The sequence below is a fragment of the Lutjanus erythropterus genome, chromosome 21 (assembly GCF_056507025.1).
Source record: "Lutjanus erythropterus isolate fLutEry1 chromosome 21, fLutEry1.hap2, whole genome shotgun sequence".
In the NCBI taxonomy this organism is placed as follows: Eukaryota; Metazoa; Chordata; class Actinopteri; order Lutjaniformes; family Lutjanidae; genus Lutjanus; species Lutjanus erythropterus.
In genome coordinates this window covers 23003363-23026754 of record NC_139337.1, presented here as the reverse complement: position 1 = coordinate 23026754, position 23392 = coordinate 23003363, and the positions used below count along the sequence as shown (strand labels likewise).

Below are 23392 nucleotides of genomic sequence, written 5' to 3'. Positions count from 1 at the left end.
CAGTCAGCAGAGTACAACTTGATAGAGGGCTTTATTTAAAAAGTTTATATTATAAAATGTAAAAATTCAGCTGAACCCGATCACATGATTGTAAAGACTTTATCCCTTTGAGCTTCCATGGTGCTGCCACATCACATCTTTACATGACAGAAAAAAACATTTTACAACCTTTTAGAGATTTTTCTTCTCATTAGAGATGTGTACATTTGGCAATACTGGAAGTTCACAGCAAACAGGAGTTGGATATTTATTGCTTTGGTTTGTTTAAAATGGGGTTTCAAACTTGAGAGTTGAGACATGCAGCACGGTGATCTAGCTGATGGAAAGAGGGTGGAGAGCGATATGCTGCCATGGCTCTTTAATCGTCCTTATCCTTGGCACCGTGCTTTAGGATGCGTGTGAACTCCACATAGTTGAAGTTGCTTTTCTTGTCGATGGGGGCCTCCCTGAAGAGCTCGTCCACCTCCTCGTCTGTAAACCGGTCGCCCATTGTTGTGAGCAGCTCTCTGAGGTAATCTTCCTGGATGAAACCTGAGGGGGACGAAGCAGTCAGATCAGATAAGAAGGCTAAAAGACCGCCTGAATCAACACGAGAATCTCCTGAAGAATTTCCTCTCGCTTGCAATGACGCAATTACCATTTTAGGAAAGGAAACTTTATTTATAAAATACAGCTCCAATTTAAAGAGCGTTATATATATATAAATAAAAGGTAGAGAAAATAATTTAGGGCTGCAACTAATTATTTTCATTCTTGATTAATCAATTAGTTATTTGGTCCATAAAATGTCAGAAAATGGTGAAAAACTTTCCCTCACAACCCAAATATAATTAGAAGTGCTGTAACAATTAATCAATTATTAAATTAATCGACAACTATCATGATAATCGATTCAGATGCCAGCTTCTTCAATGTGAATATTTTGTATTTTCGTTACTCCTCTACAACAGTAAACTGAATATCTTTTGGTTGTGGGCAAAACACAACATTTGAGGACATTGTTTTGTGCTTTGGGAAGCTAAATTACAGAAGCTGGAACCAGCAAATATTTGACACTGTTGTCTAAAAAAAATGACAAAAGATTAGCCGATTAATTGATCAAAAGCAAATGACTTGCCAAATATTTTGATAACTGATTGATCGTTGTCATTTTTCAAGCAAAATATGTCAAGCATTTGCTTGTTCCAACTTTGTAAATGTGAACTTGCTGCTTTTCTTTGTTATTTATAATAACATAACATAATATAATGGGCGGTTAGTTGGACAAAAGAAGCAATTTGGACACTTCACTTTAGAAATTGTGATGAGCATTTTTACAGTTTTGACAATTTATAGACAGGAAGTGCAATGACTAATCAATTATGAACTAACTGATTATTATAATCGCCAACTATTTTGATAATTGATTTAAGTAATTTTTTAAAGAACAACAAATACGAATTCTGATTCCAGCTTCTTAAATGTGAATATTTCCTGGTTTCTTCACTCTTTTTTTTTACAGTAAACTGAATATCTTCAGATTGTGGACAAAACAGAATATTTGAGGATGTCATCTTGGGCTTTGGGAAACAGATTGTTGGATCAACATTTTCCTCCATTTTATAAACCAAACAACTAATCGATAGAGAAAATAACCGAGAGATTAATCTACAAGGAACATTTTTTGTTCCTCTCAACAGTCAGACTTTACCTGTCCCCTCCTCATCGAAGCAAGCAAATGCGTTTCTGATCACATCCTCAGGGTCTGTGCCATTGAGCTTCTCTCCAAACATGGTGAGGAACATGGTGAAGTTAATGGGGCCGGGGGCTTCATTCATCATGGCCTCCAGGTAGTCATCAGTGGGATTTTTACCTGTATAATGACAGTTATAGTGCACTTAAAATACACTGTAAGGGTTTCAACTTCATCAGTGGTTTTAAGTATGAGTAGGCCTGTCATGAAGACTACTTCTGTTGCATATTGTCCCAAATGCACTTAAAATATTAAACATTTGGCACAGGAGTATAGGCCTTCATTAACAAGTTATCTTCACTTCACCTGGTTTATTGTCACTATGTATGTAAATATGTGGAGGAGCTGCTCCAGCTCCACCCACAGTGAAACTCAGACAAAGAGCAGACAACGGGCAGATGCAGCACAACCAGGTTTATTTCTGTTAACTGGGCTTTTAAGTCTAGTAATATTAAGGGAAAACCTGCTGAAAACCTGCAAAAACATAATTATTCTGACAGCAAGTGCAAGTGACATTAACAACCGATTAACATTTAAATGTGTTTGCTTGGAGAACTTGTTTTCAGTGTACGTCCACACCCAAATAAGTAAAGTGCAGAGCTGCTTACAGCTTCTTACTGACATGTTGGTTCAGCTCAGCCTGAAGTAAAAACTCACCCAGGGAGGCGAGCATGTCGTGAAGGTCTTCTTTGTCCACAAACCCATCACGGTTCTGGTCGATCATGTTGAAGGCCTCCTTGAACTCCTGGATCTGAGACTGGTCAAACATGGCGAAGACATTGGAGGTGGCGCGCTGAGGGCGCTTCTTGGTGGTCTTTCCCTTGGCCTTTTTGCTCGACATTTTGACTGTTTTATACCTGTTGAAACCAAACAAATTGTACAGTTAAGATAAATGTTATTGATCCCACACCAGGGAAATTTACATGTTGTTACAGCAGTTTAAGAGTCAGACATAGAAGCAAAAATGGTGATAAAGAAATATACAAATACATAAAAAGCCACATACACTGTTCACTTGTGCAGATATATGGATAACTGCACATCTAATACATAGATGGAATCAAGTGTTATTCTATAGAAACAAATAACACACAGACATAATGAAATGTCAGTGTAAATTACATTTCTTTGTCTCAGAACAGCTCTGTGGGAGTGGGTGACTGAAAATGTACATCCTTCCCATTGCAGGAAATGAGCACTCTTCAGACACTCCTTCCTCCCTTTAGTCAATCAAAAGAAAATTAATCACCAACTTTTCTGATAATCGATTAATCATTTCAGACATTTTGGAAGCAAAAATGTCAAATATTTGCTTGTTTCAGCTTCCTAAATGTCAGGATTTGCTGATTTCCTGTCATTTATGAATTTCATTTGAGTTTTGGACTGCGGGTTGGACAACGCAATTTGAAGACATCACTTCGGGGTATGAGAAACTGATGAGCATTTTTCACATTCCTTTTTTTTCTTCATACAATAGTCATGAAAGTAAGCAGCAGATTAATCAACAATGGAAATAATTCTTAGTTGCAACAGTTGCAGTAGTTGCAGTTGAACAACAATAGTGCAGAAGAAAAGGAAAAAGAACAATAGGCTTGATAAGACAGACAGAGGACCCCTGACAGATAGGGAGACAATCTAATCAGAGGTTAAGTGGATCACACCATTACTCAAAATACAATTTCGTCATTCGTGCCCAGAAGTCAGTAGCTTGTTATTTTAATTCTCTGGCAGTGATTCCCCAGTGTGGCGTCCCTCACTGAGCTATAAATGGAAATGTTCCTCATCTTACTAGGTTGATCAGCTCGCTGCCTGCACTAAGGGCAGGAAAACTACCGATGTGAGGACAGATGCCCTTATCAGGCAATGTCTGAATGTAGACTACAGCCGTGCTACATTCACATCTGTATGTTGACACATACTGATGTTTCTGCCACTGGTTGTTGATGGAAAATGGACTCAAATACTTTGGGCAGCAAGGACTGTTTAGACAGAGACAGTACCAAAGTGAGACACTGTTAACATGGTGACATGGCTGGATATTATTAAGGATACTGGTAATTATAAACGCTCCAGCAACAGGCAGTGATACAAAAAGCTTCTTTTGTCCAACTAACACTCCAAAACACATTTACTATCATAAATGACAAAGAAAAACAGCAAATTCTTACATTTAATAAGCTGCAACCACCAAATGTTTGACATTTTTGCTTGAAAAGTGTAAAGTGCAAACCATTAATCAATCATCAAAGTAACTGGTAACTAATTTTCATTCAATCAGTTTATCAGCTAATCATTTGTTGTATTGTTTTGTTTGCCAACGGTGTTCTTGTGAATGTTTCTAATTCCCAGGCCTATCTCAGACAAGACATGTTGCAAGATTTAATGTTTTTTAAAATTGCTTCACCTCTACTAATTAGACTACTGTTGTAATTATAAATCGAAACGTTACATATCCCCTACAATCCACAATACTTAAACACTGCATCTTTGTAAGATACAGCCACGCTATGTTATGTAAATATCTACAGTCCAACAGACTATTTACTCTACTTATTTACTTATCCCACTTATACTGCACAAACATTTCTCTAAGTATATAATTTGCTTCAAACTGTGTTCTTTGCTGCTTCTGTTTATGTTGTTTTATCATCTTCTTAACAAATGCTGAATTTAAAGTTGTGTTAATAATCAGTTGCTTGGTGTATAATGTGTCATCACAAGTTCCTAAAGCTCAATGACATTTAAAATGAAAAGAAAAGCTGCAAACTCTCACTTCTGAGACACTGACAACAAAAAGTAAGAACAATTATTACTCTCTTGAGAAATATTAAAAGAAAAAACTATTTCGAGAAACGAACAATATTCAAAATGTAAATGCACATTATGATTGATGGGTAGTTTGAGAGCACCATTTATCAGATTAAAAAATGCCAGCCAAATATGGATATAAAAAGGCAGCCAACGTTATCGTCGACATTTGCATCTGCTTCTGTTTCTACCCTTTGCAAACCATAAAAGCCAGCACAAAACCAACTTATCTCCATGTTAATTTGTTAAAAGGAGCTGATTTCATCTCAGCTCTTGGCGCACTGTTAAGTACGCACAGTCTTATTGGTTTGCGGCCTAGCTTGAGCCATATTAAATAAATGGTATGAATACAGCCTTGAATGTTAGCTCACTACAAACGCCGCGCAGACGCCTGAGTTACCCATGTATATAAGGATATCGTGGATTTATAAAGCTAATAAATAATTTTCCAATCTGGAAAACTCGCTTATTTGCAACAGATTTGATATTATTACGTTGGATCGAGTTATTAGCTGCGCAGCTAACAGTTAGCCGTGTTTTCAAATCAGTCAACCGAACACTCAAAATGTCACTAATAAACACTGTAATTCGGATATTCGCCTTCAGTATTGCCAACAATTGTGCGGTATCCTTTTAGCAAAGCATTCATAATGTAGTTAACTGTGGTAGACAGAATAATAGAGTTAAAACACAGTCTTACCTGACAACAACCCGATACTTGTCAGCTAGCCTGGTGCTGCTCTTCTCTCAACCACCGCCCTTCACTTCCTGATAATAATGTTGGGTTCCGTACAGAACATTGAGAACAAACCAACTGAGGAAAAAAGGGGTGTCGACAAGTGTGAAGCCATTATTACACGCTTGAAAAACAATTCATACCCCGTTTCGGCCGGAATATTACATTTAATATTTAACGTTATTAAACTACATTCGAAAACAGTTGTAACGGTTAATAAGTAGCAGTAATAAAATATATAATGTACCTTGACACCCCCATTGGAGTATATGTAACTTCCACAAACACTCCCTTGTCTTGCCTGCGTTGACATTCCTGGATATGCCCTTTTAAGGGAAGAAACCATTCAACGTCCTTTGCATTGAGCAATTAAGCTTAAATGGTGTCCGTGGGAAAAATGGGACTTACCAAACATATCATGAGACAAGTATCTAGTGTCCTATTAAATGTTTATGTGATAATAAATTGTGCAAATAAGATGCATATAATTAGTCAATTAAGTTGATACTGTTTGTCAAAGAAAATTATATTGCTTATACTTTTTGATGACTCAAATTCCTTCATATGCATCTCGACTGGGCGTTATTATGATCTCTTACAGCATGTGGCGGTTGTCTTAGCCTGTTTGTGTTGTTTGTATTGTATTTATTACTGTAAAAATGTTTTTATGCAGCCTTCTTTGGCAGGTATTTCTTCAATCTTCAAAAAACAAAAAACAAAACAATTAATACTTCTATTACTATTACTACTACTACTAAATAAATAAATAAATAAAAGACAAATAAAAACAATAAAACTATGCCAAATTTTAAAAATGGAAAATAAAACCCACTTGATAACAACAGAGAACAAAAATTAGATAAAGATGACAATAAAGTGTAATGAATACATCTTCATATGAAAACAGACACAATAAACACAAAAAAACATAATTAATAATAATGGTAGAATTGTGAAAGTCTAATTTTAACTCCAACGAGACTTTGTCCCAGTTAAATTAAGTGAAAGAAAAGACAAACAAACAAAGGGAAATATGTTGATAGGATGGATAATTATAGCAACTGACTGTCCAGCGTTTAAGTCAGACAACAGTTGGTACCCTGGTCAGTGCTGTAAAGGGAGGCTTACTGCTGCAGGGCTTCAAAAACAAAATGTGGAACTGTTGACTCACAGGTTAAAACAAGCCACATCTGTGGCCAGTTGGGACAGGTGTGGCCCTCGACAGTGCCTCCTGAGGCAGCCGGTTGTGAGCCCCCCTTTGATGCAGCACTGGGACACCGTAATTTGACCTTTGACCTTCTAGATACATAGTGTCATCACCTCATCATCCTTTATCCTATTAGATATTTGTATGTAATTTTGTCATAATTAGCAAATTAAATCTTGAGTTGTAGCCAAAAATGTGTTTAGTGACATTGGCCTCGAGAAATTCTCTCAAGGCATTCACGAGATATTGTCTTCACAATTAGGTATCTAGCTCCACACCTAACCATTTATTTGAAAATAAATGACTTCAGAGACAGATGAGTTACTGACCTTTTTGATATTAGTAATTTCATGCGATAAATAACGCTATTATTAATTTTTGTTCATTAACTGCTGTGTGAGGGGCGTGGTTGCGGTTGTGGTCATGGCGTGGCTTGGCATGGCATCAAGTTTTGATGTTTCGCCCTGCAACAGGGAATTGCTCTAACTGTGGTGTAAATAGTCCAATGTGCTCCAAACTTGTAAAGCAAAATGTATGGCAGTCATCATAATGAGAAATCTTCTCAAAATAATGGGAACCTTTTTCAAAATAATGACTTTGTAACAAAATAAACTAGAAACCTTCACAAAACAATTAGTTAAAATCTCAAAATAATGAAAACCTTACTTATTTTGAAATACTAACTCATTATTTTGAGATTTGGATGTCTAAGTCATAATTTTGAAAAGTACCTGATGGCTTACAGGAAATGGCCTTCCCTTCTAGCTTGAGAAAGACAAAAGTGTGTGATTAGTTAAACCCAGGATTTTAAACTGTCAAGGAACATTAGTGGAGATCTCACCAGTCACTTTCAACAGTTTGCATACTGTATATTTAGACATTAAGCGTTGCATGTCTAGGTACAATTAATTTCCCTTCTCAAGTGAAGCAATTTCTTTCCCAGTGAATACAAACTTTTCCAGTTGATCTCTTGTATTTATTCATAGAAAGTCCTACTGAGTGAAATTTACTCCTAATGATTAGTTTTCTTGTAGTGTATTGTAGTGTCACTTTGAGCCACTAGAGGGTGCTAGTTTCATAGAAAACCTTTATTTTGCTCAGTGATGATCTTAGATCATTAATAGTTTGTCTGTGCTTGTAACCCAGTCCCGTGTGACAGCTCATTTAATTTGTTCATGTCTTGAACTGTTAACTTAAAACATTCAGCTTCAGTGTGTGGGAGCCATACAGAGCCCAACACAAAAATAGTCCTGATAGATCCCATGAGACGTCCATAGGCTGCAGCTGGAATTTCCTGGACAGCTGAACACAGAGACATGCTGCTAACATGAATATGATTCACTACAGCCGTCTTCACTTAGGCAATCAAACCACTCATGTATGTAACCAGGAAATGGACTAGATATTAGAAACACCTTTCAGTGTAATGCAGTATAATACAACTTCACCACGATCTGTGGCCTCAAAATGACAAAAAGTTGAATCGACACCTTTCTGGCAAAGTTTCAGCAGCAGCAGGGTGATTGTTCTGAGTTGCATTAGATTATATAGATGTATTTATTGTAATAAACCAATAACTGACTATAGGTTTCCCCATCCCAGTTATACAGTGATGAATTCACTGCTGACAAGGGTCAAGCACCGACGCTAAAATAGATTTATGTGGTCTATGATGCTCTTTAAATGCCACATGGTACAATGGGATGAAGTCTTTACGCGACTGTGTTAGCGTGTCCCCTGGAAGATATGTACTCGAGTTTTTGTATGGAGCGTTTCAAGATAAAGACTCTTCTATATATGATCTGTGACTGGCAGCTGTTTGATAATTGGAGGCTTATAGTCAAATTAAAATAAAGCCCAAGATGTTTGTGATAAAAGCTACAGAGTGATTGTATGCTATTCTTTGACGTTCAGTCATATTCTCTAATCCTGGAGGTCACTTTACCTTTAGGTGTCTGACAGGGTGCTAATACACAGACTTTATTGTATAAATGTATATTGTTACACAATATGACATGCTCTGTCAGTGGACAATGTGCCACTTTGACTTGTTATTGTTATTGACTAATTGTTAATTAGGGCCTTCACCACGACAAGTTTTTGGGCGGGCGTGCCCTGCCAGGGCGTGCATATTTTATGCCTCGCCATGAAACATGAGATGGCTCAGCCGGCGCCTCCTGTGTCTGGCTGGCGTCTGACAACCTCGCTGCGATGTGAGTTTGATTGCCGTGGCCATGGTGTGGAATTCTGTAATCTTGCCAAGTTTGCTATAACTTCAGTATTACTGATCCAAACTTCCCATGTTTGATAACAGTCATATCCTGAAAACATCTATGTGACAATATTCCGCAACAGTCACAGCGCCACCTGCTGACATCAGGAAATTACATATTTTAGACTCTGACCTGCACCTACAAGCAGGTTGACCATAACCAACTCAAACCTGGTCAGAAAGACCTCAAGACGTAGGTGATTCTTGACGTCTTGTCAAACAGCATTGCGATGATGGCACAGCAAAGGTCAGTGTTTCGCCAAAACACAGGAACTTGTGTAACTCCTGTTTACATGGTTGATTCTGCCTGAAACTTCACATGTTCGATAGTAGTTGTTATGTCCCGGTCTAGGGGAACCCTGGACACAACAGATAATGCGCTCCCTCCGTCTTCCCACACCAAAGAAGGCCAGCAACCACGCTTACAGGTTCAAAAAAAGGAGCAGTTTTTATTTTGCTTCAGGGGGAAACACAGGCCAAAACAATAAACAAAACAATCTAAGGAAAACCCTAAACTTACCTAACGAAGAAAAACAAAAGGGAAAAGAATGACAAAATACTAACCTGATCTCCTAACAAAAACATAAACAGGAGAAAACAGGTTCACCAAAATGAAGGCTGCTCCCCCCCTACTAAACTGCCCTGCTATTTACACAAATTGACAAATCAGATGAATTTTCAAGGCAATGCACTGCAATAGATTTTTGAGTTTTGAGCCCAACCCAAACTCTTTGGAAATAAACTTAAAAAAAAAAAAGTTTTGCTGGTCTGTAGGTTAGATAATTTATAAACTTGAGTCTTTGAGTTTTAGAAACTAAAACAAAAGATTTTCAGAACTTGGTCACAGTGAGCTGCAAACCTTTACTTTTCACTTTATCTACAGAAGAAAAGTAAATTATCTCGACGAAAGATCAACATTTTCAAAATTTGAGAATTTGAGTTGGGCTCAAAACTCAAAAATCTATTGCAACCTTTTTCAACTTTAACACTAGTGTCTTACACGTTTCTCCAACAAGTTAAACAGATTTAAAATTATTTGACTGAACTAAAAGCTTGAGAGTTAACCGGACACTCCAGCAACTCTAACAGGCTGTCCATATCTGCTGCTTCTCTGATGATTGGTTCATTAAGTGTCCTGCCTCTCCGTTAATCGTAGCGCTTCAAAGCTGTCCTGTTGGCAAATCTTTTAGCAGCTTGGACGTATCATATTATACTTGTGAAATACATCCCATATTCATTAGACAGCATGTAGTGTTGTGACCCTGCTTAATGTCTTGTATTGTTCTCATCGGTGTTGATCTCTTTTAATGGGTTTGATTGCTGCCATAACATTTTAGGTATGTTGCCATGATGACCGTTATGTCATGTGGGACGGTGGTGGGTGAGGGCCAAAAAGGAAGAATGTTCAGCACACAGGTCCAGAGGTGTTCATAACATATTTTTGCCACGGAAACTTACCAGGTGTTAATGTTGCAGTCAATTTCCAGAGCAAATGTCCAAACATCATTAAATCTACCTGCCAAACGGCCTCTAATAAACTTTATTCAAACAGGAAGTCCTTCCTTTGCATGATAACTTTTGTAAAATCATGTTCATGAGTCACTCTGGCATGAGGAGTGTGTTTTTTATCAATACTGTCTCAGGAAGGACTAAAGAGGGAATTAAAAATCGGTCGCTGGATTCAGTGTTTGATTCATTAAACCTGATGCCCAGAGGGGACGAGTGGGGACATTCGTGTACTTCCACAACTGAGAGTGAGAGTGATGGAGAGACAGTAACTGGTATTTGTTGTGTGTGAAGCAAGTAACAATAGCATAGCTAAAGTTAGTAACAGTCACAGCTGAGACTGCTGCGATAAAAAAGTCAAGACAAAAGCTTCTGGAGATTAACCAGCTATGACATACTGTAGGCTGAAAGCCAGCAAGACCTTTGTGTCTGTGTAATGGACTTAAAAATAACAGATACTGAAATAAATAGAAGGTTTTGAAATTAAAATAGCCACTTAAGAAATTTGGGGATCATAGAGCCTTGGGAAAAGTTGGACTATGAGGTGCTTTTATACTGTAACATTAATTTAACATATGTAGACTTTGTCATATACATGTAAACTCTGTGACTTCCTATTTCTGCAGTAACAAAATAATAAACAAGCAAAAGCAAAAACAGAAAGTCGTGGATTTACAGAGGCTTGCATTTTATGAATGGCTGGGTTGCACCAACAAAGGTTAATTTTTAAACCAGATTAAAACATAGTTTAAATTATAACATTATATTTTGTTGCACCAAACTTTTAAACGATCTTGAAATTAAGAAAAGTTCAATTTAAACCTCTCTTTACACCAGCGTTAGTTAGAAAATGTGATCTAGTATTAAATTTCAATTTGGAATTGCGCAGGTTTAATCTTTAGAATAGCTGCTTTTTGAGATGGATTGAAAACAATAATCAAGTTCCTCAAAGAAAGTTAGGGGACAGACTCAACCTATTGAGTTTTATGACGTGTAAAGCAGTCTGCCAGTTGCTTCCAGGCAACTTACTTTTCCTTACTTCCTTACCGTCTTTAATGTTCTAGCATAGACATATATACATAGTACATACTTTTTCCGTGTGTTGCCGCTCTGCATGAATGAATGAGGCATCTTCTCAGTTCGCTCTTGCCACATCCAATATGGCGGCGACGTCGACGTATGATTCAGCGCTCAATGCGGCGTCTATGTATACATGTCTATGCGTTCTAGTATTTTCCCATAGCGCTCCATTAATTCGGATAAGGAAGTGAGATTAGAGCCTCTCCGCCATGATGCCATGGTGAGTAATGTTAGGTTTACTAGGCTGAGCATGGTGCGTTCAAATGGGATCGTATTTACAGTGTTTATGATGAGTCAATATGATGTCAAGTTTTCGCTCAGCTCTGAGTTCACAACGTTCTGAATACGACTTCTGTAAGGTAATTACAAGTTCCAGTTGAGTGCAGAAATAATCTTTTTAGTTACTAGCAAGTTGTTAACTTTTTAGCTAGCTAGCAAACAACGTAGTATTTTGTTTTTGCTAGCTTGCAAACAGTGTAACATGTTAACCTTTTAGCTAGCTAGCAAGTAATATAAGATTTTTTAAAAAAACTTTTCAGCTAGCTGGCAAACAGTGAACCCTGTTTCTTTTTGGTTTGTTTGTTTTTGCTTTTTGAATAGCAAACATTATTGGGTTTTATTCAGGAATACAGAGCAGCTGAAAGTTCAGTTTTTTCCTCACTTTTATAATGTTACTTGTCCCAACAGCTCTCACATTTTTTTTTAATATTTACTTTAATATATATTTTAATTTGGATAAGCAAGCATCTCTATGATTAACCAATTTAATTTAGGTTTACATCAATAAACTTGGATTTACTAAACATAGTAATTTTTAAATGTGCAACAGCGGCCTGCTTAATTTTAAATACGGATTTACCCTGTTACAACACAGTTTTGCTAAACTCTGATTAAAACAAATCTTAGAATAAATTAATCTTTATTGGTGCAAGCCAGTCTAAGAGATTAAATCATATGGACAAAATCTGGAACAGAGCAAAACAAAAGTAAGCCTGTGTTTACCTGTATATCAGGCAGTAATGCTTATCGGCAGAGACCTGCACCCATAAATGTGTAGCACTACAGGAGTTGACTTGCCCCCACATTCTGCTCTTAGCTATATTTATCTCCACCCTCACCATAAAAGGCTGTGACTGCTGCTTGGACACTCTGGCAAGGGCCAATATTATTTTTGTTGTGTAGACCGCAGCCCTGTACGCACCTACCTGTAGGTTTGCTGGGATATCAAGCTTTAAAGTTTGGGGTTGGACCATCTTTTCCTTTAAAGCTTGGAGTTTGGGGCTTTTTGTCCAGGATAAGTTGCAACTGTGGTGCAGGGGTAAGATGTGATGATCCGTGTTGTAGCTGTTATAAATGTCTGTCTAAGCATGCTGACATTGTGCCTGATTGCCTGAATCTTTTATCATGTCTTGCTAGCTGATGTTGCAGGTTTGAATTTGCAGATTTCTCAATTGTTAAAAGACTTTTCCTTGTTCTTTTCTTTTTCGATCAAGGAAATTTTATGCCATTTTTGGCTAGAAGAGTAAATATACTTATATTGGCATCAAGAGGATAACATAATTTTTCCACAATGTTATTTTTTCTCTTGTACACTTGATTTTTTCTGTCTTGAGTGCTAGATTTAACTATCCATGTTCCACTATAAAGAACATGTTGAAGTAAATGAAAGCATGGCCAGTTTGTTAATGCAGCCAATTACTGACTTAAACATTTTTAAAATCCAGTGAAAGTCAAAATGAACCTACAGTATGTCATAACAGTTGATCCACCTGCTCTTGAATACCAACTAACCACACAGAAAAACAGATAGGCAGCAAGAAACTCAGGAAAAACGAGGTCTCGAGCCAGGAGCGACCTGCACCATGTCTGGATCTATACCTTTCTACCAGAAGCACCATCTCCACTATGACCGTGGCTACCGCAGCAAGGAGACAGGCTCTAAACTGAGCCAGTACCAGTCCAGCAGCAGTTATGCTGCTGCCAGCCGCACTTCCACCAGCAGCAGGAGCAGGGGGTAAGGAGGAGGACGAGGATCATACCCTCATCAATCAAAGGAAAAGCCCTGCTGCTCCCCTTTAACACCAAACCCAACTGATCAAGTTCATCTCCATCACCCTTACTGGATCACTTCCCTGCCACAGCTTTGGGATCAGCTTTCCTGCTAACCATTCCATCCTTCCCTGCTCAGAGTTCTCTTTCACTTTGATCAACCCTCACACACACCTGAGGACCGCTGCTCTTTATACTGGTTGAAAACAGCTTTGAATCCTGCATGAAGCTCTTTGCATGTCAGCTCAGAGATGCTCTTTGTGCTTTTTTTGCATGCAGACAAACTCTTTCTTTACCACACCTATTCCTAAACAACTAAAAAGATTATGGGAAATAATTTTTCACTTTTGGTCTAGCTTTTATTCTGTTTTTGAGCTAGACGCTTTGAGTGGGTTGCACCAACAAAGATTAATTTAATCTGAGATTAGTGCTCATCAGAGTTAAATTAAGCAGAGCTCTGTTGCACAATTAGATATTTGCTTACTCAGACTGAAGTAAAAGAGGGGTGGAAACATTTATCCTGGGCTGCTCTGTATTCCTCAACATGAGTTATAAAGTTAACAAAATGATCCGCTGTTTGCTAGGAAGCTTAAAAAGTTGACAAAATGTTCAATTGTTTGATAACTGGCTAAAAAGTTAGTTAGTTTAGTTAGACCAGGTTATTCTTTTTTGAGTGAAACTTGTCTGCCAAATTAAAGGAGCAGTATGGCCAAATAGTAGAACATTAAAAAACTGACAACAACATAAAGATCAAAGAGACTACATTTTAAGTTAGTCACTTGTTGCAACAGAATTAGATTTGATCTAGAATATTTGGAGTAAAAGCTAACTACTAACTGGCAAAATTAAGCTATAAATTAATCTGTTTTAAAGAATAATCCTTGTCGGTGCAACCCAGGCTTTGTTAGATAATCTGTAAGGAAATGCACTCTTATGTAATGGCTGAGTTGGGGTATATGGCATAGACTGAAATAGAGTCTTGACCTGTGCATACCAGGCTGCAGGGAAAGTAACAAGTGACAGCTTGTCAGTCTCACTTTTGAAATCTGAATCTCTGTGTTGTGAATTTAAAATCTTTAAAAGCTGATGTCATTTACATTCTTTATAATGTGTGTTGGAATATTAGTAACTTCTGTTTATGTTCAGTAGACATGGGGAGAGTTTTTGTTCATTAGTGGTGGTTTGTGCAGTCTCTGTTGAATGCATTAGTCAGCTGTGAAGTGTTTTAATATGGGAATATATATGAGTGAGATGAGGTTTTGTCAGTGTATTTGTCTGCAGTAAAAAGAAAAATGATGGTTGTTTAAAAGTTGTTTCAACTGTGCAAGGATTTGTCATTAGAAAAGTGCTTTTCTACCATTTGTCAGGAGGAATAACAAACCACCCGGCGTAATGATGGCACTGTCTTTTACAGTGCCTGGCAGATCTTTAAGTGCACTGGCCTGGACAGTGTGAACAGGTCAGAGGGCTTAGGTTTTACTAACACCATCTGATCTTTGCCTTCACACTCACTGCTGGGCAGCCCACCAGCCACCGAATCTGTGCTTAAGTGAGGAAAGCAGGAGTATGATGTGATTTAACAGGGTGGTTATGATATTGTCATTATTTCAAAGATAACCTCTGCTGGACGGTGGTAATGAAACCAAAGCTCCCCATATTATAATCCGTTTTAATGGGAGTTGTTGCAGCCCTGATCCGTCAGTCAAGAGAATGTGAGTGGCCAGAGCCGACGGGACACTGACCCAGAAAGATACAGGAAAAATGAGGGCAGTTGCCCTGTCACACTTCTTGCCCCCGCCTCCTTATCAGGTTCTTGTTATCTCATACCCTGAGCTCCCACCCCCAACTGTTCAAGTGCTGCAGATAGTGTTGCCATGGACAAACTGTATGACATCAGACCGAAAACCTACACTATGACTCTGAATTGTTGTATATAGTCTGTGAGGATTTGCAAGTTGTATGTGAAATGTTTGGGCTTTAATATCAGGTGTACTCTCAGATTTGTGCTCTGATATGTGTTACTATCATAATAGATTGTAGTGAAAGTATTGTTTGGGTATCTTAAATACTTAGGCTGACTTGCACCAGGAAGGATACTTAAAACTTTTGAGCATTTTGTTCACTTTTTAGCTAGCAAGCAAACAATATACTGTGTAGCCTAATGTGAAGGCCAACTAACTTTGTTGATAACTAGCAAATAATATGATGTTTTTACCTTATATACTTATATATACCCCCCCCCCCCTTTTATGCTTACTTGGTCTCAACAGCACTTAAATTCAATTTTTATTTCTTTATTAATTTCAAATCACTAAACTTGGATTTACCAAACTGAGATAAGTTTTTAATTGTGCAGCAGAGTTCTGCTTGCAATCTCTTGTATAACTATGATTAGTACTAATTTTGGATTAATGTAATCTTCGTTGGTGCAACCCAGTCTGTCAGTCAGTCAACCCAGTTACTGGTTTCATTGGCGCTTGTATTAGTTTTTACTGTGATGGTGTAAAAATGCCTTAATATTCAAAACTAAACCATCCACACTACTCTCCTACTGAACCTTAATCTACCACTCATCCACCCTCACCTTGGCATAATCCTCACATGTTGATGTTATGTTGTTAGCTGCTCTGTCTGGCTGCCTGCCAGGCTGATGGTACTGTATATGTCCCAGACTTAAAGTGTCTTCACATTCTGGGCTGGAGGAGAGCAGACTGAGCCCTGCACCAAAGAGAGCCAAGCCAACTTACTTGGCTGTGGATAAAGAGAACCAAATCATCGGCTATGTAGTGCCGATCTTCAGGGGCAGGTAACAAACTCTGAAACTCCAGGAATGTTTTGCAACACTTTAAAGTTATTTCAGTTTTAATGATATGCCTTACTCCCCACACCCATCCACCCATCCCTGGCTCTGCTCTTCATACTCCTAGTCAAGACTTTGCTGCAGGATTATCGGGTACAGAGGAAGCCAGGGTGAGGGACACCGCTGCGTACATGGCTCGCAGGGATTTGTTCACCAGTGGCATGGAGATGGAGAGGTCAGAGCTGATCTCCAGGAGGGAGGCCATGCGCGAGTCGGCCGAACGCATCTCTCTGAGCAAAAGGGTCAGTGGGGGAATTCTACAATCTAGCTATTATGAAGTCATACAGGACGCCATAGCAAAATAATTTATTATGTTTACATCACAGAACATGACTGTCCAGTGTCACATCGGTGTCCAGTCTAGACCTTAGTGCTTGTACTGATGTGTAAATATTCTCACATCACCTGTGCTCTGTTTCTATCTCTATTCTCTACTTCCATCAGTTAGTTTTATGGTTTGTGGTGATTTAGAGACTCACTTTGTAAAGTTTACAGCCGGCCATCAGTTTACCACCAGTGCATGTTGCCATGTGGATTTTTTTTAATAAGCGCACCTGCCATCACCCCTCTCTATCCTCTAGTAACAGGGCAGTTGAATGAATGTTAGTCCAGTCTGCCTGACTTATAGATTCTTTATCTGACTGAGTTTTGTGCAAGTCAGAACCATGGCTCTGAAACATCAGTAGACCATCTCTGCTGTGCATGGTGCTGTCTATGATATGGTGTTGAAGTAGGAGATGGATTTATAATATTTTCTAAACCAGTGTGTCTCAAATGTTTTACACCAGGTACCACCTCAGAAAATTTTAGTCTCTCCAGGACGGGAAAACACATTAGCACAGGCCTCGCGTATTCAGCTACGGACATTTCACACACACAGGCAGAATTCTTTTTAATTTATTTCTAATTTCTTGTTAATTTATTGTTGACTGTTGCCACAGCCACACAGTTTCACTCATAACTAATCATGGATGACATATGCGTGTGCATGAACATGACTATTTAGCAGGCTGATATTAAAACAAAAATATTAGAGGACAAAACTTGTATTAACCAGTATCAGTGGTACTTGTAGTACAATTTCAAAAACTAGGCTCTAAACTATATACTTGTTGTATCTATAGAGGGTTACTTTAAAGTAGTAGTATCTTCCTATTGGGTCATCCCTGCAGTTAAAAATTAAAAAATCATCTGCTGGTGCCAGCTAATATAAATATATTTATGATTCCCCTTATTTTTAATTACTCATTGAAATATTATTGAAATATTATCATTTTTGTGACCTCTCTGCTGTATCCTGTTATTTAATAGAAAATGTCCCAATTCTCTAAATTTCTCCCTCTCAGGTGTGAATATTATCTGGTGTCCTCTTATGATAGTAAACCGAATATCTTTTTATATTTAATCAATGATGAAAATAATCGTTAGTTGCAGCCCTACTTGAAGAATCTACTTATAACAGTAGACAGTTCTCTTCCATGGCATCACAAACTGTTGTGTTTTACTTTTGTGCTTACAGTAAAAAATTAATTCAAACTTAATATTGGCTTCGTAACACAAGTTGTGTAACTGAGCACAATTAAATGCAGTACTTCTTAAGAACACCAAGTGCCTGTGGCTAAGTGGTTACTACTACTCCTTACACAAGGGAGTTATTTATGTCCCTGGGTGATTATGTGAAGTAGTACCCGACCATTCATTGAGCATCATAAAAGCCACAGTGACCCCCCTCACTGTCTTCACTCTGCCAGATAGTCCTGCTCCTGGGCGACAGATTCCTCAGGAGATCGAGTTTCTTGAGACACAGGGAAGCAGTGTCCCAGTGGTGTTATCATATTATGCGTTGACTTGATGCACAACTAGATGGGGCCTCAACACCCCCTGGTTATTCATAGGACATAATGAACAACAAACACTCACACTGAGTCATAACACATGTCACGTGAAGACATGCAGACATCTTGCATGTGTAAAATAAAGAAATGCTGGGATCTTGCTGGATTTGTGTATGTAAAAGCTTTGTTTTGGGCTTCAACCATGCATTGTGCTGAAATTCTTGAGATTTTTTAATGTTTTGTAGTTGGCAGAGGTGCAGTCGTCCTGAGTGATGTAATGCTTAAGTCACGTTCTGTTTGTAGATCCATGAACACGAGGAACACTTTAAGCGCATGAACGAAGACAGCCTGATGCACCCCCCGGAGTTTGTGATTAAACCACGCTCCCACACCGTGTGGGAGAAGCAGTGTGTGCGTCTGCATTGCACTGTCAGCGGCTGGCCCGACCCACGGGTCGTCTGGTAGGTCACGTACATCACCTGTAGCACAACCTCATGTCTGTGCTTTCTGTCCCTTCAACTTCCTGCTTATCCCTTTGAGCTCCATCTTGTTTCTGTGCCTTAATTATTTTCTACTCGATTCTGTTTCATCTTTAAGTTCTTTCTGTTTCCACTGGTCTGTCTTCTTTCATGTTTTCCACCTCCCACTACAAGGTACAAAAACAATGTGGCAATTGACCCTCTTGCCAGCCCTGGCAAGTATAAACTTGAGAGCAGATACAGCGTGCACTCACTGGAGATTAACAGGTAGGTGTAGCTTCTCCCATCCACAGTTCTCAAAATAAAGTCTCCTCAAAAAGCCACTGAAACATCCACTGCCACAGTTTATTATGATTACACCACCAATGGATTTTGTAGCTCCAGAGGAAACATTGCATTGAACTTTTTGCTCCACTACAATTATTTTACAGCTGGAGTTACTAGTTCTGTACACTTTTCCATTAATAAACATTTGATATGCTTATACAGTTGAACACAATGTAAAAAAATAAACCAAACTTTCACCACAGAAAGATGTTCCCTTTAAACTGCTCACATATTTTCATTTAAATATTTGATCAGGCTAAGAGGCAACAAAGGACTAGTAAAATTGTTATTTCTTTTGATTAAAGGGGTAGTTAACCCAAAAATGAAAATTTGGTCTGTATCTGCTCAACTTCATGCCAGCTGGAGGCCAGGTTTAGTTTGTTAGTCTGCAAAACACTGCTGGACTTTCACAAGACAACAGTTGCAGAAACAACAGAAATTAATTGGTGACCAGTTTTCAAATGTAAAAAGACTCCTAAAGCCCCGACAAGCTAAGTTGACTTGAAAGACGTAATTTACACCATGTTTTTGTGTGTGGTGAGACGGTATCCGAACTGTATGTTGGGGATTTAGGACTGAAAACTAAACCTGACCTTCAACTGGCATAAGGATGAGTAGATAAGGACCGAATTTTCATTTTGGGGTAAAGTATCCCTTTAAATTTTACTAAGGAATTGAATACAGCACTTGTAATTAGGTAATTTTACACTGTTGAATTGGTGCTGACACTGGGACTGTGAGCCAGAGGAGAGCCACCAAGACTGACACTGATAACAAAGGGCATGTCTAAAGATAGTTAACACCTTTTCAACAAGCAGCCTTAAATCACAAGGAGGAACTAATGATCTATATCACATTTTATTAGAATATGCCTGTTGTAGTCTGACTGTTGGTTTCCGTTGTACTTCACACAACAGATACTTTAATGTACAGAGACTCCCACACCACCAGGTGCAGATGACATCACCAGTGGTGTCTATTTATTGCCAGAGTATTCCTGGTCAGGAGTCATGGAACGCTTTACAGTCGTGGGCCCACATAGTTGGTATTATTTACATGGTTGAGAGGGCTGAGGTTGAGGTGGGGGAAGGGCGCTGTACACGTGAATCCTCAAGAGATAGAATGTACGTATCGTGGAGATTGATCACCTGATGCTCTCCTCTTTCAGATGTGATTTCGATGACACGGCGCAGTATCGCGTCTCTGCCATGAACTCCAAGGGAGAGCTGTCTGCATTTGCCTCCGTCGTTGTTAAGAGTAGGTTTCACCAAGTCTGAAAACTATCACAGCACAATGCACAGAGAAAACTGTAGTTTCTCACAATTTTCTTTTATATTTTGAGCTCGCTGAAGTCTCATCTGTTTCTCCTAAAACTTCCCCTAAAATTTAAGAAAAACTTTTGCTGAGCTCACAGCTGTCTCAGAGGTTTCTTCTTGATGACCATATGGAGCAACAAGACATTAATTTGACCAGAGGCAAATTTAAGATTTCACTTAAGACAAACAAGTTGATGGTGAACAGGTCTACAAATTTGGAACCAAATGTAATTTAAGTTGTAGGTACCATAATAGCAGTTCATCACAATGTATGTGTTGTATATTAATAGCAACTATATCTATTCCCCATAGGGTTCAAAGGTGAAATTGATGAGTCCCTGCCAGCACCCAGACGTAAGTATGATTTTTAAAACTGAATTGTTTTTGTTTTTTACTATGCTGCATTGTGGATTTAAAGCTGCATTAATTAATTTATGTTCACTAGCAGGCTGAGGAACAAGCTGAAAGACACAGCCATGATATATTTTCATCTTATTAAGATTTTGCAGCAAACACTTGCTTATTTTAACATCCAGCAGATGCTGAGCAACATTAGCAACATTAACCTAAGAAGCACCTCCACAGTTGACAGAAAGTCTGATGCCAACCACCATCAATCCAGACAGACGGTTCTTTGATCAAACTGAATAGAAGAAGAATATATGTGGATCATATTTAATGGAGAAATTATTTCTGGTCTCCCCTCTTATGTCCTCTGGCTGCTTTGCCTCAACTGTTAGGATCGGATAGGATCGCTAACCTTAGCTGCACAGCTAACTTATCTAACTAGCTAATAGCAGCTAATGGTTACACTTAGCAGCAATCAGAGGTTAGCTACTTTACCAACAGGTAAAGCTATTTATCCATCAAGAAACTCCAACATCGGTGGGAAAACCAGAAAACAGTTTCTCCATGAAGTATGATCAAGTTTCACCAAAATCAGTGAAGTTATACAGTTGTGTTTTTGTGCAGTAATTAGTGATTCCCAGCCCAGAAACACTCCACTCTGGAGGTGCCTCTTATGCATGCTCTTACTGAGGCAGAGGTTCACAATTATGTCTGCAGCTAGGTTCTTTCTGCTTTGAGCTTATTTGATGAAAGCATCAGGTTTTCTGCTAAAGGCAAGATTAAGGAGACAGAACAGCAGGTTTTCTGTCTGTAAAACCACAACAAACCCCACAAACTCCACAAAGCCAAACAATTGTCTAATAATGAAGTGTGACTGATTTCATATTACATTGAGTCATCTGATTCAGTGTTCAGTGTCAAATAATGCAGCTTTAATTCACCATATTCGCACGGCAGCCATTTTCCTTTGACGTCACGCTCAGGGTGGAAAGCTGAAATGCTGTTCCAGTGTAAGTCTTATAAAGGTACGAAATCTCACAAATCATTATCAAGTCGCCACTTCCTGATTGATCAGCAACTAAAAAGACAATAGAGAGTGAAAATCTGGAAGGACATCAGACCATATTTCAAGCTAAAACAACAAATTTGACAACGCAATAGCTAACATTAGCATTCAGCCACATCCTAGCTAACGTTACTGTTTGGTAATGTTACATAATACGATCAGAAAGGAGTACATTAATTCTGAGATATCAACATTTACATCTTTCACTGTATCGTGTAATGCTATCAAACCATAATGATCTCAACTAAGACGGGAATTATGCTGTTTCAGCTTGAAGTATGGCCTGATGTCACTTCAGATTTGAACTGTCCATTGTCTTTTCAGTTGCTGATCAATCAGGAAGCAGTGATATGATCACAATTTGTCAGATTTCGTACGTATATATGACTTAAAACCTGAAACCTGAAATGCAGCATTGTGACATTAACATTTGCATTTGACCCTCTCATCCCTAGGGTGCCATCAGAGAAAAATGGCTGCTGTGTGAATATGGCGAATGTTGTTTTTTATGCATTTATTGGTCTTTCTAAAAATAATAATAATAATAATAATTCAATAGTATTAACATTATTCATGCTGGGTTAGCTGCTCATGACTGACCTGCAGGGACGGGTGGGATGTGGTGGGTTGGAGGCTGGGAAAGACAGTGGGTGCTGCTGCACTAACAACGTTTTTGTTTCCTTGATGCTACGGCGACAATGCAGGGGCCAATACTGAAGGTAACAGGGCCACAAGAATCTGGTTTGAAAATGTGTTGGTGAACTTGATGTTGCCACTCACCATGGTGTCCATGCATGGCCACTCTCCTCTGTGTAGACAGTATTCTCCACAAGTAGTTAATGTGAAAAAGTCTTCGGATCCTAATCACATTTTCAACTAATTCAACAACTGAAATCACTGAATATTGAATATTTCCATGTGTCTGTTGTGCTTCTCTGTTCAATGCATGACAACAAGGTTCCCCCCAGTTCTTTATGTGAGCACTGTGCTGCAGTTTCAGAGTCACTCTGTTGGTCTGTATTTGTTTGTTGTCTTTCATTCTTGCACATTTCTCTTCTCCACCTTCTGCCTGGCTGAACAGTTGTGATCTAACTTATATGTCATGTTTCTGTATGTTTTTTTTCTCTGTGGATATGATGATTGTTGTGACTTTTTTTCTTTCACAGTGCAGTGTTTTGTCTTTCCACTTGATTTGGATACAGTCGTCTTTCCACTTTGTCTGCCACATACACTTTATAGTAACGCCAGTCCGACCTCTGACTCTAGTGTCTCATGGTTTTTCTGTAGATGGCCCAGTGTCGGAGTACGGCATCAACTTCCAGACCCATATTGTTGAGAAGTTTGGTGTATCGTTTGGAAGAGAGGGCGAGACCATGAGTCTGGGATGCACGGTCATCATTTATCCTGCCCTGCACCGCTACCAGCCAGAGGTCCAGTGGTACAGAGACGGTAAGCAGATGACTCAAAGCACGTCTCCGCTTGGTATTGACAGATTATATTAGTAGTGCATATTACTGAGCCACCCTCCATTTTTTTTTTCCAGATGTTCTGCTGTCTCCTTCTAAATGGTACAACATGCACTGGAGCGGAGATCGAGCCACGCTGACGCTCACACACCTCAACAAAGAAGACGAGGGGCTCTACACCCTGCGTGTCACCACCAAGTCTGGATACGAAACCTACTCAGCCTACATCTTTGTCAGAGGTGGGTACGACTTCCTTGAGAGTTATCTTGTCATTATAAAGTTATCTGAGTCTCTAACCTGTCTAA

General features: G+C 38.7%; 2 protein-coding genes across 2 annotated transcripts in view; one reads left to right on the top strand and one right to left on the bottom strand.

Annotated features, from left to right (window-relative positions):
• Positions 1–12: 12 nt before the first annotated feature.
• Positions 13–5372, bottom strand: myl12.1 (myosin, light chain 12, genome duplicate 1). Its single transcript, XM_084746784.1, has 4 exons — positions 5241–5372; positions 2390–2589; positions 1691–1852; positions 13–531 (listed from the first exon to the last, which is right to left on the bottom strand). Exons 2-4 carry the CDS (start codon positions 2571–2573, stop codon positions 359–361), a joined length of 519 nt encoding a protein of 172 aa, XP_084602910.1. The 5' UTR covers positions 2574–2589; positions 5241–5372; the 3' UTR covers positions 13–358.
• A 7148-nt stretch (positions 5373–12520) lies between these two features.
• The window catches only part of myom1b (myomesin 1b), a 29614-nt gene continuing 18742 nt past the window's right edge, over positions 12521–23392 (top strand). The window contains exons 1-10 of the mRNA XM_084746731.1: positions 12521–12659; positions 13140–13355; positions 16062–16196; positions 16318–16492; positions 18389–18546; positions 18739–18831; positions 20060–20148; positions 20520–20561; positions 22909–23070; positions 23165–23326. Of these exons, the coding sequence (XP_084602857.1) occupies positions 13204–13355; positions 16062–16196; positions 16318–16492; positions 18389–18546; positions 18739–18831; positions 20060–20148; positions 20520–20561; positions 22909–23070; positions 23165–23326 (1168 nt within the window). The 5' untranslated portion in view covers positions 12521–12659; positions 13140–13203. The remainder of the gene's footprint in view (positions 12660–13139; positions 13356–16061; positions 16197–16317; positions 16493–18388; positions 18547–18738; positions 18832–20059; positions 20149–20519; positions 20562–22908; positions 23071–23164; positions 23327–23392) is intronic.

What these genes read in the sequence shown, in the direction of transcription:
- myl12.1 (XM_084746784.1), bottom strand. Translation starts at nt 2,573, where the DNA reads ATGTCGAGCAAAAAGGCCAAGGGAAAGACCACCAAGAAGCGCCCTCAG. An exon ending in CGACATGCTCGCCTCCCTGG is followed by an intron (nt 1,853 to 2,389) that starts GTGAGTTTTTAC and finishes GTCATTATACAG; the next exon opens with GTAAAAATCCCACTGATGAC. An exon ending in CTTCGATGAGGAGGGGACAG is followed by an intron (nt 532 to 1,690) that starts GTAAAGTCTGAC and finishes CGTCCCCCTCAG; the next exon opens with GTTTCATCCAGGAAGATTAC.